The sequence below is a fragment of the Girardinichthys multiradiatus genome, chromosome 2, assembly GCF_021462225.1.
Source record: "Girardinichthys multiradiatus isolate DD_20200921_A chromosome 2, DD_fGirMul_XY1, whole genome shotgun sequence".
In the NCBI taxonomy this organism is placed as follows: Eukaryota; Metazoa; Chordata; class Actinopteri; order Cyprinodontiformes; family Goodeidae; genus Girardinichthys; species Girardinichthys multiradiatus.
The window spans coordinates 25,375,607-25,393,810 of record NC_061795.1 but is presented as its reverse complement, the minus strand read 5'-3'; the positions used below and the strand labels follow the sequence as shown (position 1 = coordinate 25,393,810).

At 39.8% G+C, this 18,204-nt stretch overlaps 1 protein-coding gene across 2 annotated transcripts in view; it reads right to left on the bottom strand.

Moving 5' to 3' along the window:
* LOC124859606 (multiple epidermal growth factor-like domains protein 11) overlaps positions 1-17,266 on the bottom strand; it is a 50,622-nt gene extending 33,356 nt beyond the window's left edge. For both annotated transcript variants that reach the window (XM_047352495.1, XM_047352502.1), the window contains exons 1-5: positions 16,259-17,266; positions 16,043-16,163; positions 14,784-14,920; positions 13,255-13,467; positions 9,457-9,631 (exon numbers count right to left, since the gene is read on the bottom strand). In XM_047352495.1, the coding sequence (XP_047208451.1) occupies positions 9,457-9,631; positions 13,255-13,467; positions 14,784-14,920; positions 16,043-16,163; positions 16,259-16,530 (918 nt within the window). In that variant the 5' untranslated portion in view covers positions 16,531-17,266. The remainder of the gene's footprint in view (positions 1-9,456; positions 9,632-13,254; positions 13,468-14,783; positions 14,921-16,042; positions 16,164-16,258) is intronic.
* Between the last annotated feature and the right edge of the window lie 938 nt (positions 17,267-18,204).

Sequence of the window (18,204 nt, the reverse complement as noted above, 5' to 3'; positions counted from 1 at the left end):
CTCTGCAACCTCCATCAGAATTTCTCTGCTTTATAGGCTGAGAGCAGCCCACCTCGACTAGTCTTGTCGCTCCCTCAGCTGGAGATCACAGTCACTGTACGGGCTCCCACAGCCTCCCTTTCAAAACCATGCGTTGAGTGACAGGTGACACAATGATTTAGAGTTCCAATTAGCAGCCCAAAGGAGCCCACAGTGGATCTTGCTTCGCTCACCAGAGTGCTCGGGGACCGCTGGCTGCTCACTGCTCTCATTATCATTTTGAACTCAGTTTAAACAGGAGGCAGGAGGAGATGTGCCAGTGGACGCCGGGGGCAGAACACACATCTTAAAACATCTCTCCTCCCCGTACGCCACATAAAAGCCTCTGTCTGTGAATGAAATTTTTATCAATCGGTTGCAATAACCTTTGTTCTGCTGAAAGTGACAGCTTTGAGACTGCTAACAATAGAAGTTCAGTTGCAGTTGTTAAGCGTGGAGAAGTTTGAGCGGCTGGCGGAGGTTGGATGGATGGGGGCGTGCAGGGATGGGGTGGAGATTTTAGGCTTCAGTCCTTCCACAGAGCAAAGGCAATTTACTGGTGACTGGACTCATGGATAAAATACTACGCAGCCACAAATGCTCACATGGATTTTGTGGTTTCCACGGTGTTGCTGAATTCCATGTGGTTTCCCCCTCATGGTGCAGAGACCAGACCACTTGGCCTGTTCTCCAGAGTGGAAACACCACACTCTCATTAGTCATCTGATTCACATTTCTTCAAAGAGGGGTAGGGTAGGGGTCTGAATTTGGAGAATCATTATGAATGGATGGGTGGTCAGTCTTTCGCACGAGAGCAGCACAACCTTATATAACAGAGTTATATCAGTTAGTGTCCAGCGCCATTGAGAAGAAGCGAGAAGGGTTATTTCAACTATGTGACACTGTGGTGTTCAAGGCTGTGCTGTTCATGCTAATTACTTCCTACTGCAGGAGTCTGGCTGCCTTAGCCTAAGTGAGCCGGGTACACAGATCCAACTGCAACTGTTCAGAGTTCAGAATGTGATAAAATAAGAAATATTACCAATACAGCATTAATAACAGATTGATTCATCTCTGCTATGGTTTACAAGTCAAGTGCTGTTATCCTGTTATGCTGTTTAAGAGATGTGTAACTAAAAAGATTTTAAATTGCTTGTACAGATTTTGACTCCTGAGTGCATGCAGGAGAAAGAGAAAAAGAGTTCAGGTTGCCAAAAAAAACGCTGTGATTTGCAGGGATAAACACTATAACTAATGTCCAATGATCCCAGCGATTACACTTTACAACTTATGTAGAGTCACTCCAAACCTTATACACTCACTGTTTTTAACATTAGAATACATCATTTGATCTAAAGCTTAGCTAGGCTGCCATGGATGTTTTTAGATTGTTTTTGCAGGAATTCAATCGTGCGTATGCAATGCAATGCTACATGTGCAACATTGCAACAGCATTTACACAAGTGCCAGTGGAATCTTGCAGTAATGATCCAGTTTCAACATAACCTCATCTAAAGCTGCAACATGTAACTACACAGACTGTGTTGATAAAGGTTATTTTATCTTGGGATGTCTGGTCTTCAAACTGAAAGTGAAACTGATCAACGTTATAATAACAAATCTGACCTCTTGGGTGCTCTTAATGAGCACTGAAAATTTACTTCCAGATGGTCAGCTGATCTTTAAATTTAGAAAATATTTACAGCAAGAGAGAGCCATGATGGCAAATATAACATACAGGGGTTGGACAATGAAACTGAAACACCTGGTTTTAGACCACAATAATTTATTAGTATGGTGTAGGGCCTCCTTTTGCGGCCAATACAGCATCAATTTGTCTTGGGAATGACATATACAAGTCCTGCACAGTGGTCAGAGGGATTTTAAGCCATTCTTCTTGCAGGACAGTGGCCAGGTCACTACGTGATACTGGTGGAGGAAAACGTTCCCTGACTCGCTCCTCCAAAACACCCCAAAGTGGCTCAATAATATTTTGATCTGGTGACTGTGCAGGTCATGGGAGATGTTCAACTTCACTTTCATGTTCATCAAACCAATCTTTCACCAGTCTTGCTGTGTGTATTGGTGCATTGTCATCCTGAAACCGTCTGAATGGCTTCTACTGCAGACATGACAAGAAGCCATTCACACCTCAAATCATCCCCTCTACATCCCATTCAGGAACAAATTCCTCCCATAAAGCAACCAACCCCCCACCATCAGATCCTCTGTCTGCATTAAAGATCTCCGAGGAAGAGGTAAACAGGCTCTTTCAGCGCATGAAAACAAAGAAAGCTGGAGGACCTGATAACGTCTCCCCATCATGTCTGAAAGCCTGCGCACATCAACTTGCTCCAATCTTCTCAAGGATCTTCAACAAATCACTGGAGAAATGTGAGGTCCCCTCCTGCCTCAAACGATCCACCATCATCCCGGTTCCCAAGAAACCCACCATCCTAGGATTAAATGAGTACAGGCTTGTAGCCCTGATGTCTGTGGTCATGAAGTCCTTTGAGCAGCTGGTGTTGAAGCACCTGAAAGACATTACAGGCCCCCTGCTGCACCCCCTGCAGTTTGCTTACTGAGCAAACAGGTCAGCAAATGATGCTGTTAACTTAGGTCTACACTTCATCCTGCAACACCTCGACCGTCCAGGGACGTACGCCAGGATCCTGTTTGTAGACTTCAGCTCGGCCTTCAACACCATCATACCAGACATCCTCCACCAGAAGCTCACACAGCTCAACGTCCCAGCCTCCACCTGTCAGTGGATCAACAGCTTCCTGACAGACCGACAGCAGCAGGTGAGACTGGGGAGCATCTTCTCCCGATCCAGATCAATAAGTACTGGTGCCCCCCAGGGGTGTGTTCTATCCCCACTCCTCTTCTCTCTGTACACAAATGACTGCACCTCATCGGACTCGTCCGTGAATCTCCTTAAGTTTCCAGACGACACCACTGTCATTGGACTGATCCAGGACGGTGATGAGTATGCATACAGACAGCAGGTGGATCGGCTGGTACACTGGTGCGGTCAGAACTACCTTGAACTGAACCCACTCAAGGCTGTGGAAATGGTGGTGGACTTTCGGAGAACACCACCCCCATACGCCCTCCTCACCATCCTCAACAACACTGTATCGGCCGTGGACCACCTCAGGTTCTTAGGAACCACCATCTCTGAGGACCTGAGATGGTCTTCACACATAGACACTGTTTGAAAGAAGGCCCAGCAGAGATTGTACTTCCTGAGGCAACTCAAGAAGTACAACCTTCCACAGGAGCTGCTGGTCATCTTCTACACTGCCATCATTCAGTCTGTCCTGTCTTCATCCATCTCAGTGTGGTTTGGCTCATCCACAAAACAGGACAGGTCCAGACTGCAATGAATAATCAGGACTGCAGAGAGAATAATCAGAGCTGACCTTCCCTCCATCCAGGACTTATACAGGTCTAGGGTCAAGAAAAGAGCTGCCAAAATCTCTGCAGACCCCACACACCCTGCACATAAACTGTTTAAAGTTTTACCTTCAGGCCGCCGCTACAGAGCACTGTTTACTAAAACCAGCCGCCACAAAGACAGTTTCTTCCCCCAGGCTGTTTCTCTGTTGAACATTCAATAGAGTACAGAACAACAGCCTACAGATGTTGCAAATGCACCTTTTCTATTAGATATGTGTACATTGTTTATTGTAAATTTGTATATTCTGTAATGCAAAAACTGAACAAAAGAGCAAAGTGTACCGGAGTCAAATTCCTTGTTTGTATGTACGAACTTGGCAATTGCATTGTCATCCTGATACACGGCACCGCCTTCAGGATACAATGTTTGAACCATTGGATGCACATGGTCCTCAAGAATGGTTCGGTAGTCCTTGGCAGTGACCCGCCCATCTAGCACAAGTATTGGGCCAAGGGAATGCCATGATATGGCAGCCCAAACCATCACTGATCCACCCCCATGCTTCACTCTGGGTATGCAACAGTCTGGGTGGTACGCTTCTTTGGGGCTTCTCCACACCGTAACTCTCCCGGATGTGGGGAAAACCGTAAAGGTGGACTCATCAGAGAACAATACATGTTTCACATTGTCCACAGCCCAAGATTTGCGCTCCTTGCACCATTGAAACCGACGTTTGGCATTGGCATGAGTGACCAAAGGTTTGGCTATAGCAGCCCGGCCGTGTATATTGACCCTGTCGAGCTCCCGTTGGACAGTTCTGGTGGAAACAGGAGAGTTGAGGTGCACATTTAATTCTGCTGTGATTTGGGCAGCCGTGGTTTATGTTTTTTTGGATAGAATCCGGGTTAGCACCCGAACATCCCTTTCAGACAGTTTCCTCTTGTGTCCACAGTTAATTCTGTTGGATGTGGTTGGTCCTTCTTGGTGGTATGCTGACATTACCCTGGATACCGTGGCTCTTGATACATCACAAAGACTTGCTGTCTTGGTCACAGATGCGCCAGCAAGACGTGCGCCAACAATTTGTCCTCTTTTGAACTCTGGTATGTCACCCATAATGTTGTGTGCATTTCAATATTTTGAGCAAAACTGTGCTCTTACCCTGTTAATTGAACCTTCACACTCTGCTCTTACTGGTGCAATGTGCAATCAATGAAGACTGGCTACCAGGCTGGTCCAATTTAGCCATGAAACCTCCCACACTAAAATGACAGGTGTTTCAGTTTCATTGTCCAACCCCTGTAGCTGTCATGATGCAGTTGAATACTGACAATTCCAATCCATAATCCAACCCTTAAATACGTACTATGTAATTCGGGAGGGCATCAAAAGCAATACACATACTTTAAAAATGTGACAGGACTTGATCATACATGGTAGAGTAGGAAACAATGTGACAGCAGCTTGGTAACTATAAGACTTTTATGAATTTTAGCAACGCAAACATCCATTTTTACTTGAAATGAGAGGACTTAAGAGCAAGCTGTGATGAGGCTCACAGCCATAAATTATAATTATTTCACAGCAGGTGCACTCTAAAACAGAATTAAAATCACATCTAACATGGAGGAAGTTTATGAAATCAACAGAATTTTAATAATTAAAGTGTTTGCAAATATCTCAGAGGAGGATTAACCACACACTGAAACTTAAAACTGGTTAATGATACACAATCCTTCAGGGTAGTGACTGTTCTCCTATTATCGGTTTAAGTCCCCAAAAATTGCTTTGACAACAGTCCATTCTCTATGCCTCCACAAAAGCTGAAAGCAGAGGCCTTACCCTTTATTTCTTTATGTAATTAAATCAATATTTCCACAAATTTTTGCTGACTTTATAAATGTATTTCAAATTTACTCTGTAAAAGACCATCATATGTAACATAAATTACTGGGTTTAAATGTTTGGTTTGCAAACAAAAGTACTATGTAATCTTGTTTTATAATTTGAAGTTAACAGAAAACATGAACTGTACGGATGACTGGGAGATGACTGAAACAAAATGCTGGGAATGTTCAAACTGTAAGAAATGTTTAGCTCCCTACATGACAAAACTCTGCCTTGGGTTTTAAGTACATCCAGAGTAATTCTCTGAGGTTGATTTCTACATTGATGATCCAATTTGGCCATGTTTCCTGCTGTGGAAAAGAATATGACTGGAAAACTATCCTGGTCCCTAGAAAAGGTTCCTGCAGTATACACGTGCCCAGATTGCCCTTAGTCACAGCAGTAAATTTGTACCTATTAGTATCTTGATGTAATTGGAGTACTTCTTTTTCAGAAAGCCTCTACCTGACACAACATTGATTAGGCTTTTACCCACAGAGACCTGATGCAAATGGCACCACTAATTACTAATCAGTTTTACTCCTTAGCGGCACATCTACCTGGTGGACATATGAATCCAGTTTCAGTTTATTGCAGCATGACAGAAACAGGGCCACAATGAGAGTTGGGAATGGGATTTAGTTTTTTCATTTACAAAGGAAAACTGATTCCTAAAGCTTTTTTTGTTTCAAGTGCAGCACTGTGGACAGAGCATGTTGAAACTCCATGTTATACTGTGCCTGCGCTGCAAATTGCAAGGGAGAGTGCCTGAATAGGTAACATGTAATCACTTTGTCCGAGCCAAAAGGAGCATGTCCAATTACTAGGACTACATGAAGCGTTCCGGTGCTCAGTCTGTTCCAACACTTTGCTTCGTTTGCGCCCCGATGGGACTCCAGAACAAAAAACATGCAGAGGGGAGGCTTAGTCCTTTAAGCGATCCCAAGAGGAAGCGACTTTCTTGGCAATCATAGCCTCAGTACTATCAACAGCCACATTTTAACAGCTCTACTTGATAATAAGGATGTACCATGAATAACATGGCAAACATGTAGCAGCTACAGTCCTCTAAATGCAAAACAATGTTTCAATAATTTTCACAGCAGCAACTTTCTTAAAAGTACAAAAAAATACAATGAAAGCCCACCTCCCCCTTTCCCCACACACAAACACACAAATTCTCCATATGAGCTGCGTCTGTTCCCATCTGACTGCCTCTTTTTCTATACAGCTTATGCCCTCTAGGTCTGTTTAATGGATCTGGCAGCCCTTCCCAGCAGCCGCCACAGCGAACAGGTGGAGCAAATTAAGACACAGTCTGGAGCCCCGCTCAGTAGCTCAATTCACCACAGAGGCTCGCTGTAAGACACAGGCAATTTCCACTGAAATGTAACATTGGCAGACGTGTACTCTCCTGGTCTCTGTTGCTCTGTAACTTCAGATTGCAAAACACAAAATACAATGGCGAAACTGATTGGAGTTACTCAACTAATTTGACAGTTGTAAAAAGGGGACAATATTGCTGCAAGAAAAAAAGAACTACAAACAGAACTGACCAAAGATGAACTTTTCATTTCCTTTCAAGGTACAAGAACACAGATCTAAATTTGTTCTCGTCTCTTTAACCCTACGTAAATTCAGTTGTATATGTGAAATGAAACATCTGCTTGCACAGGGTTGCAATGGAGACCGACATACTGTAAAGTGGGCCGATGTCCAGTGGGGCAACAAAACACATCGATTAAAAAAAAATAAAATAAATACCTTAACCTTGATTTTAACAACTTCTTTCCCTAAAAACAAACTTGAATCATTTCCAAAACATTTCAGCCTCAATTACAGCAGCCATAAATAAAATGTAACATGAATGAAACTAGCAACCTTCAGAATTAAAACTTACAAAGTACAAGGATAGAATATTTCATGGCATGCAATAGGACACTATTACTTAAGCGTGTGTAAAGAAAGTGCAGAAGTATTCCATATTTCTTTATATTTTCCTTCCAAGCAACCAAATTTTTTATGTTTTAAAATGGTCTTGATCAAGCATCCTTCAAAATTTCTGAAGCCTTTTTAAAGTTTTTTGTAGGAGTTAGGGTGCTTTTAAGCTAATTTTAGTCCCATCCTTGTACCTGATAGTGACAGAGTATTGTTCCTATAATAGAAGAAAAGTAAGTGGCAAAAAAAGAAAGGTGTTAGTATTAATAACCTCAGTAAAGGAGATGAACCGTATCTGGAATATTTGTCACAAGACTAAAAAGTAGCCTCATTCTTCAGTTAATTACTTATTAAATGCTAAGTTTTAAGCCAGTACTTTATTAAAATGTAAATCTTTGGTTGTAAGATACTGTTCATGCAAGTCAAAGTGTGTCACCTTTGGTCCTTTTTCTAAAATTCAGCTAAACAAATTGGAACGAATTAGGGAGGGAATTTACAAATCATTGCAATCTCTTACATTTCTGGTTTAATTTCCACACCAGATTCACAGCCATTCACAGCCGATTGTTCAAATACAGTAGTTGCGGAAGTTATCAAAGAGACTAAATTAACGAAGAACATGTAAGTATGAGCTGAGGAAGTGACATCTCACTGCATCATGGAGGAATCAGGTCATTTTTAAATAAACAAGTGATATTGATGTTTTTAAAGTACTGGTGCTTTTTTTTTTTTTTTAAAGTGATGGTTTATCCATTTGACTCAATCAGTTATAGATAAAAAGCAGTGAATAAATAAAAAAACATATCAGATTCTAAGTTTATAACATGCAAGCTAACCTTGGCTATATTGTCCGAAAAAAGCAATTACATTCTGTGAACTTCACTTAAATCAAAGCTGCGTCACAGTGACCTGCTTGGTGTGTGCTCCTTCACCCCTTCCTCCTCTCCATTGATGCCCCTCTCAGTGCAACAGCCAGCTGTGATAGAGATTTCTTAGTCACCTGCACGGATGCTGGGCTACGAGGACGGATCTTCTTTAAAAGGTTAATTTCTTTGAGTTCTGTTTATTAACCTCGGCATGTTATCAGTAGGAATAATCCGTATATGTTTATTTTAAAATAATCAGACAATTGATTTAGGTAGAAAAATATTTACCAAAATATCAGGCGCACCTCACTGGAAGAGAGGATCAGTTTTATCTTCTTCAACATCCCGGAACCATTTTTTGAAAGACAGCTTTGCTGCCGGTTGATTTTTTTTTTCCATTTTTCTGTTTCTTCATAAAAATGATTTTCATGGAATCTGCATGTCCCAGACAACTTTGGTCTTTGAGAATGTTATGCTGTTTTTATTTATTTTTGCTGTATTTTACATAGATATGAACAACTACTGTATATAGGCAGATATTCTCCTAAATGCATGTATAATAGCTTATTTTAATTTTGGGAATCTGCAACATCAGAAAGAAGCCATTTGCTAGTTAATTTTTTTATTCTTTAGAAATAGATTTTTGCATCTACAGTCAGAATTGGAGAAAAACACAATGTAAAGTTTGCACACATTTAATGATTGCAAAAGCTATGTAAATTAGCCTGTGTCTTTGAAACAGCCTGCAAACAACAAAAGGCCTTGAATTTCAAGTTAAAATGATTCTTTTGGCATTTTTTGCTAAGATGTATGTTTTCTGTAGATGCAACACAGTCAGAGGTCAGAATTTAATTTGTTTGACATTGGCCAAGTTTTAGACAGAAAATGAAGGCAAGAAAAGCCAAACTCCCATTAAACTTTGAAAGACCTCCAGAAACACAATTTTTCAAGACCACTTTAAAAGTGTATATAAAAATTATATTCTTTGAAGTAAAATCTAAAGACATGATGCATTCAAAGGAAGGCAGCAAACCGAATCACATATTTTTACACTTTTATGATAAAAAAAATGTTGAAGCAGATTCATAAAACCAATAGACTTATATTGCATTTTTTTCTTATATTGTAAACATATATTTTATATTCAAAACAAATCTCCTAAAATTTCTTGTTTGATACATGTTGAATCAAAATAAAAGCCATTTTGAAGAAACCAGTTAAGGGTCAAAGTTAAAGTAACATATGGGGAAAATATGAAACCAGTGGAACATTAAGAGTAAACATAGAGATAACTAATCTGATGACTGCATACAGTAAGCATCGCTTTGGGTAAACAAAGCTCACCATGAAGCCAGGGGCGCAGGTACAGACCCCTGTGACAGGATGACAGTCAGCTCCATTGGTGCAGCCACAGGGCACAAAGCATCCCTCTCCATAGTATCCAGGCGGGCAGGTCTCATTACAGTAAAGCCCTGTCCATCCCGCAGAGCAAGTGCATTCACCAGATAGTGGATGGCAGCTACAAATAAATCCAAACAAGAGATGAGTAAGGGACAAAAGTAAGAAAAGTGATCAACTCTTCATGTTTAAGCAGGATCTAAGTATGATGCCCGCAGCAACTGCAGGCTACGTGCTTGTTCCAGATAAATGAAGTGTCCCTTTTCTCCTTCATTCAGTAATGACTTCTATGGCCGATGCCCAGCTCCTGCCGGAATCAGAGCATTAACACTACATTAACTATGGATGTTTCTGAGGAATTATGAATGAAGTAAAGGTCGTGATTAAAAGCTAACTGGGTGACATGGCTGCGATGTCTACAGACTTCAGAATGACGACTGGCTTTTAGGCAAATCGAGACGAAATTAAGTCATGGAAGTCCTCATTCACGTGAAACTATCAGAATGATAATGTGTGTTGCCTTCTTTAAAACCTTTAGTGAAAATAACCCAATTTGAAGGTATCACAGTATAAAAAGAGAAATTTAAAACACAAACATATAGCTGGTAAAATACATATTGAACAGGTTAATATTTTTCTCGGTTTAAATATGTCTAATGGTGCGATTGACATCAAATTCTAAACAAATCGGCAACAACCCAAGTAATCCACACTTACAAACAAGTAAAAGAAAATCAGCCCATTGATAAAAATCTGGATAAACAATTGCATTGACATAGGGAATAAGTATTAAACATGTAAAAAACATAATGGGCCTGATCTTCCGCATGCAAACCTCTCTGCATCAGCAAAGCTGATCTACAAACACGGTGGTAATCGGATTGCATGTGCAAAATCAGCAGAACTGCAAACTTTTTAGCGTGTCTGCATTCATGAATATGTAAAATATATGATAATGGCCCAAACGCGCAAATACATGGGAGGAGGATATGCATATGTCATCCCTTACCACCCACAATGCGATTTTCAAAGCTTGAAACGGTTTGCGGGTGCAATTTTTGCGTGTTGATTTAGCACATTTAAAATGCAGGTGGTAACTGGGACGCAAAAATGTCTGCTGTCACTTTGGCCAGAAGAAGGCATAGATAGAATGACAGATGACAGGGAGAGAGAATCTTCTGTACATATGCTAACAGGTTTGGGTTTTTAAAAATAAAAATATAAAAAATAGATGAGAATAGAGGATTCTATGTAGGATTGTCTAAGCTCTGACATTCTTGATAAAGTCAGAGGGTAACACAAGTGTGGTTTTCCAACCAAGACAATAATCTCCAAAAGACAACCAACTGAAAATCTATAAAATAGAAAATCAGAGTGCATAGAAATGACCCACAGAACAGTTTGTGTGGAAAAATGGCTCAAAATCACATCATAGCAATGCATCTGAGTCGTTTCCATAAAGTAGGAGGCCGGGACCTCTCGCACCTTAAATCAGGGATATTCAATATGTTGGATTGTCCTAGCCCGATATCCTACTGTGTGGGGTGTTCCCTGAGGACCAACAAGCATTCAGCCTGTTGAATGTGACTATGGCCAATCAGAAATTGAGGTGACAGAAACACAGAGGTAATAACTCTGAACTCACGTTTGATCTCGAGAGGTTTTACGAAATTTCCTGTCTGACATCTGAATGTTCGTGAGTGAAATCAGTTTGTGCGTGGTGTTGTGTTTGCTGCATGGCTGGACACCACACACTGTAGGATTAAACCTGTAATATCTACGATTAATACTTATTATCATGTGTAGGGTCTCTTAGGTTATGAAACTCAAGCGACACTTTTAAAATCCTGCCATGTGAACCAGGCATTAACTGCATTGTTTGATAACTAGGATATATTTAGAAAGTATGTAACTGACTTGGAATCTGTGTGTTTCGATTGAACAGGAAAGTGCCTTGAGCCGATGTGTTGTAAATTGGCACTATATAAATAAACTGAATTGAATTGAATCACTAAGAACGTTTTTTCAACAGTATTTAATACATTTTTGTAAGTGGTTCCAACATTTATTCCCCGTCATTCCATTTTTTATGCCCATAACTTTATCTGTTGACTAATTTACTTTAATTTCTTTGTTTGTGTGGGTTACTTGGTTCGTCGCTAATGTCTGGCTTGGGTTTAATTAATACTGGCCCCAATAAAAATATTTAAACTGAGAAATACATTAATTTGTTTAATGCTTACTTTACCTGCTGTATTACATTTTAGAATTACTTAAATTTTAGACATAAAGCAACAATTATTACAACCACTATCACTACATACTCATCCAGAAAGAGTGATGCTGCAAGTCAGTGGCTCGATGAAATCAGTTGAGTTTCCTTAGACAGAAACCTTTTTAACCAATTTGAAGAAAAAACTTGACTGCATTGTGTGATAACTAGGATCCATTTGTAATGAAAATGGATCAGAGTAGGAGAAAATGGGAAATCAAGCAGCGTATGTTAAACAAGATTTCAACCTGGAAAGACTCACAAAGAGAAGACAGGGATGCAATTAGAAAAGTTTATTAGTGAATGTTTATTTCTTTGGCGCTCGGACCCCAGTGGAAGACATGACTGCTGAGAATGACATGCGCTTGAATGAACATCTTAGGGTTAGATTTAGAGATGAGATGTCTTCCCCCTGAGATGTGATCCTGGTGGTGGAGTAGAGGCATGAGGAAATTTGGAAAGAGTTTGGAAGCCAAATGGTGGAGATGGGGTGAAGGACGGTCAAAGTTCAGCTGCAGAACGGAGGGTTCCATGGATGAAGATCTTTTAAAGTGGAGCCTTGAAGGATGATTGGCTGGGGAGAAATGCAGACTTGACGCTGATTGGTGGAGCAGAGTAATTAGAGGAGTAATTAGACGAAGCTGGAGGTGATGGTGAGTCTTCCATGTTGAATTTTCATTTAAACGCCATTAGTAAACTGGACATACTAATTTAAAAAAGTAAGATTTTAGCCTAGACTTAAAAACACATTTGATATTAGGTGAAGGGGGTTCCACAGACATGAAGCAGCAATGGACACTTTTTTCCTACTACTTGTGACGGGATCTAGAGAAATGTACAAAGCCTTTGTTTGTGGATCTGGAAGCCCCCGGATAGTACATAGTAAATTAGAAGTTCAGTAATGAAGGGACTTGCTCATTTAGGGTCTTAAATACAATTAGCACAATCTTAAAATTAACAGGGAGTTAATACAAAAAGACTAGAATGGAGATGATGTGGTCATGTTTTTTTGTACCAGTAAGTCATCCTGCAGCAGCATTTTGAGCAAGCTGCAGGCGTGATAACAGAGGAAGCCGCACGTATAAAGAATTGATGTAATTTGTGAGGTAATGAAAGCGTGAAGAATTTTAGTTTTGTGATGTTCCTTAGTTGGTGATGACTCCCAAATATTACACATGGGGTTTGACATATGGAGTGAAATGAGCGTGAGGAAATGATGTGAACCAAAAATAATGAGCTCCTTTTTGTCACCATTTAGTTTAAAGAAGTTACTATCTATTCATGATGTTATGTGATTCAAGCAAAGAAGTGTCTGAATGAAATCTGTGAACCTTAAAGGGGGGAAAACAGGGTTTCATCAGAAAAAAACATGTTTAAGAAGTATTGTACTTTCTGATTGTGTTTCTAAGTGGCCCCAAAATGGACCCCTGTATATAACCTTAACACAGGTTATTACAGAGTGTTTCACTTACCTGACGGTGTTGGTGGTATTACAAGGGCAGTACTTGTCACAGATGAGGCCGTAAAGGCCCGGAGGGCAGAATCTCTCTTGACAATTAGGGCCTTTAAAGCCTGTTTCACACAGACAAGCTCCGTTGATGTGGTGACACTTTGCACCATTCTGGCACTCACACCTTTGGTTGCACTGTGGACCGTAGGTTCCCACAGGACAGTCCTCTTGACATCTAAAGGAAAGTTGCATAGAAATGCCACTACTTTAAATTGCTGCTTTGGGAGAGGAAAAATGTATCAACAGTAACCTACAAAATAAATAATTTACCCCACTGCCAGCAAAAAAATTTAAATTAAATACTTCAGTGGCTATTTCATGTTTAAATAAAACTCTAGCTTTAATGACCACATATTTTATTAACGCTTCAACATTCAAAATATGGCTATGTGCTTTAAAAGACCTAGACTAGCATGGCTAATTTTCATCAAGCACTTTCCGCAAAACCCCTAAAAGTACAGCCTGCTGTCAGCACCTCTGTGTCTCTGCAAGGGCTCGATGAGACTTGGTAGTCATCTTCATGTAGAAAAATTAAAACTACTGAGAGTTTCTCCTAAATGTAGAACTAAACCAGATTAGAAAATTGAATTTTGTCCTCTCCCCACTTCCATTTACAGTATTGGTAGGTTATTGGTCTCATTTAACAAAGCTATTGCAAATACTTCAACTACATAGGAAACATTCAAGTCGTGCCTCATATTTAAATTTCCTTAGTTTTAGTAATACCACGGGACAACTGAAATATTATACTCAACAGGAGAGGCAGGGGGGTTAACGCAATCTCAGATTATTCCTGGCAGGTTCATTCACCTGCCACTGACAAAACGAATGAGGGCAATTTTGTAAAATAATAACTTAAAACAAAGGTCTTGTAAAGGAGGTGTTCCATCAAAGACACAATTGCTTTAGTCGAACTAATAAACGTAGGTTGCCCTGGGCTTCTCCAGCAGGCATGGAAAACTAAAAAGATCTGTGTATGCTGATGAGGCCTTTATATAAGTCCATTACTCATAATTAATGAGCAGGACCCAAACAGCATATAGACCATGGTGAGATCAATGGACAGGCTGGGAGAAGGGAATGTGGATGAGGCCTCCAGACATACAACCTTTCTGGCCAGTATGCAGTACAAGATTAATTAGGCATAAACACCCCTATTAAAAGCTTCCAGTGCACCTTCAGATCGAGTAATGGATGTTAATAAATGCTTATTTCTCCTGAGATAGAGATTTTACAGTGTTACCTTTATCTTTTAAAACAGAAGCCAGATTTATGCATCATTTGGAAAATAACAAAGGGAATGGGTCAATGAGTGTCTGTTTAGTGCGCAACTATCTGCATAAACTCATCCTTTTGCCTTAGATCCAAATATTAATAAACCATGTATTTGTCTGACCTGTTGTTTAAAGCAGAAGTGAGAAAGTTTGCACCAAGCACTTCCCAGAATGATAATGGAAATACGTGTCTGGGCCGGAGGCATCGGCTGTTTACCTGCGTCCACTGAATCCAGCTGCACAGTGGCACCTTCCAGTGACATGGTCACACAGTCCGCCATTGCGACACGAACAGTCTTTGCTGCAGTTGATGCCATATTTGCCCAGAGGGCAGGGCTGAGCGCAAACCGAACCCTTTAAGGGACAAAATTACATTAAATATTATTATAGACACACTGACAAGTGCTATGCATGAGACTAAACAGTCCAGCTGTAGTGATGCTTAGGCAACTACTGTTTTTATGTTTGTGTGGCTGTGGATATGCAGTGTCTTTTTACAAAATACAGTCCTATCCACACTGTTTGGCACCCGTGGTATATAGCAAATCTAAATACAGCATGACATATTATGAGTACATTCATTCACTGAAAAAAGAAATAGAAATAGTTTTTTTACTAAATCAGTAGTTCTGCAATTATTGGTAATCACATCTAACTAAAGCACAAGGTTCTTGCTAAAGTTACAGGAGTATATAGCAGACTCCACTCGTTTACATTTGTGACGGTAGGACAAAAAAGTATTATTCCGGGCATGCTTTCAAAACACTGGCTGTCTCGTACATAGCGTTTAATGTTCATTATTGATAGTTGGTCATTCGACTGTGCTTCAGTTCTCTTGAAGTGAGCTTTGGATATCTTTTTTTACCTCCATTGCCTCGGTCAAGGTGTGTAGTGAAAAAATAAACATGGGGCTTCATCCAGCCTTGTTTATTAGAGTTCCAATTGGTTTAAAGTTTTTCTTTATTGTTCTAACTGTAGATATGGGGAAGTTAAGGGGAATAGCTGACTTGTGAAAATCAACACTCATCTACTTTACCCTAATGGCATGTTTCTTTCTCTTTGTCTGCGTGGTATTTCGTGTTCATAAAAACTGTTCCTAAAAAACTGAATAATGTGAGTACAAATTACAACATTTCTTCATCTATTTTTAGGCATTTGTAGGGGTTATAATACATGTAGTACCAGTGATTTTGTAAAAACAATAATTTCTTAACATGGGATTTTTTTCTGCAATGAATAATTTTAATTTGCTGCAATAAAAGAAGACATGTCATTACCAGGACTTCCGTAAAGTTTGGAGGGTGCTGTGTAAGAGTTTTTTATGCAACATATCTTAATAAATACAAAGAAAATAGTTTTTATTCTTTGAAACATGAAAGATGTCATTGGTCTTAAACATAAGCCCAATGGTATTCAATCATTTTCTCCTCTGAGGCCGTTCTCTTTTATCACATTCTCACTGTTTCTGTGACCTACCGTCCAACCAGCAGGGCACGAACAGTCTCCGGTAATGTGGTGACATGTGCCTCCATTCTGACAGGGGCAACGCTGCTCACACTGCGATCCATGGCTGCCGGAGGGGCACCGCTCCCCGCAGCTGCCACAGCACATGTCAGGGGTCAAATCTTTTAATGCACTGCAACATTTTGTCCCAGAAAACAGCAAAGAAGCAAGTATGTTGCTGGTACTTACAAAGCTCCTGTGTATCCTGGTGCACAGATACACTCTCCTGTCTCATGGTCACACGTGGCACCATTGAGACACTGGCAGGGCAACTGGCACCCTTTGCCATAATAACCGTGCTCGCAGGGGTCCTCGCAGCGCCATCCCTGGTACCCTTCGGTGCAAACACAGGCCCCTGTTATAGGGTTACATTTAGCCCCGTTTTGGCACTGGCACCGATTGCTGCAGTGAGGTCCCCAGAAGTCGCTCTCACAGCCTGCAGGCACAAAAATAAAGGACATCAAAAAAGTCAGAATAACAAAATGATTAAAAGTTATTGTATTTGTTCTTGAAATCAATGGTGGTCATTTAAAGCAAGAAAAAGCAATTCAATTATTCATAAATATTCTCTCTAAAACATTAAATAGCTCATTATAAATAATAAATGTCAAGGAAATGAATCTGCCCAACTACAAAATTTTATTGTAAATGCAACGTTTGTACTAATATTCTATTAAATAACAGTTTTGGACTGTAAAAAGTCTGCTTTTTATGTAAAGGGGTGAGATCTACAATATAAGTTAAAGAATCATAGGCAAACAGGTATAAAACCAAGAATGAATTGAAACTCAAATTTTATCAGAGCACAGCCATGTTGGGAGCAGTGATGCTTCTTTGTTTTGACCACCAACATGAGTGTCAGGGTTTTGATGATTATTCCAAGTGCTGTGAATGAATGTGTTCATGAATGGAGAAAACATTTTTGAGAATTTTGAACTTGGTTGGTTTTTCATGTGGGGAATATGAATTGTTAAATTGACGTCATTTAACAGCGATCTGTTTTGTGGGTTGAATCAAATATTTACTGTGTTTTTTAAGGGCCAAATTTTGATGTTTCTCACACCAGGAGCCACAGCAGACTGTCCGTTTGGGCATGTGGGCAGCAGAGACGCAGGTCAACTTTGTGAGGACTTTAATTGATAATTTAGGCCCATGTGTCTCCCTTTGTTTTAAGCTTGACCATGTTGCCCTTTGCTCTGTTTTATATGTGAGGACATTAATTTCTTACTCTGACCATCCAGCAGGTAGGTAACCAAAAGAACATCAAAGCTGTTTTTAAGAAATTGTCAGCTAATGTGCTTAAACAGAATCAAGGTTTATTAAAGAGGAAACTCTCCCTTATGATCAAAATTATATACAAGTAATCAGAATTTACTTTGATTTTTTGTATATATAATTATCAGAAAATGTCCAATGAGTGAGTGCTTTTGTAAAAGACAACTTTGCCAAATCCCATCTGTGAAGACTTAATGGTAAAAAGATGGTTAAAAGTGACCGCAGTGACAACTCTAGCCTTAATGAGCTGCTTTTGGGCAAAGTTTTAATTTTCTTTCCTGTCGATGAAAGTATTAAAAGATGTGAATATGTTTTGGGAACTGAGCCATTATAACATAGAGCTTATGTGAGTAAACAAAACATGACAAAATAAAACAGATGTTAGGCAAAATCCATATGATAATTTGTGAATGACATAATGAGCTCTCTCTATATTTTTTTTTAACTTTATTTCAGACAAAATATGATAAATGAACTAGATGGAACAGTGCAGTTCAAAAAGACTTAGGTTGCAACCTATGAACATAAATCAATAATTTTACCATAAGTGGACCGTATTTGGAACTAGTTCTTGTTAGGCTTGAAATGGTGCTGAACATTCCTTTGGCAACATGCCAAGTCCAAAATTTGGTACTGCTAGTGTGATGATAAAGAAGATGTGGCATGTATAAAATTATTCTGTAGTAGTGTTAGTCTGTTTGAGTCAGTGTATGAATGGCAGCAAGTTTGAAGCATTGTGTAGAATCTAATTATAAGAGCAAATAATTCACCTTTTAACTGTAAACAGATGATCTTAAAATCATCATAAGCAACCCACTGAGACACAATGTTGCTGAGACTTTATTATCAGAATCAGAATC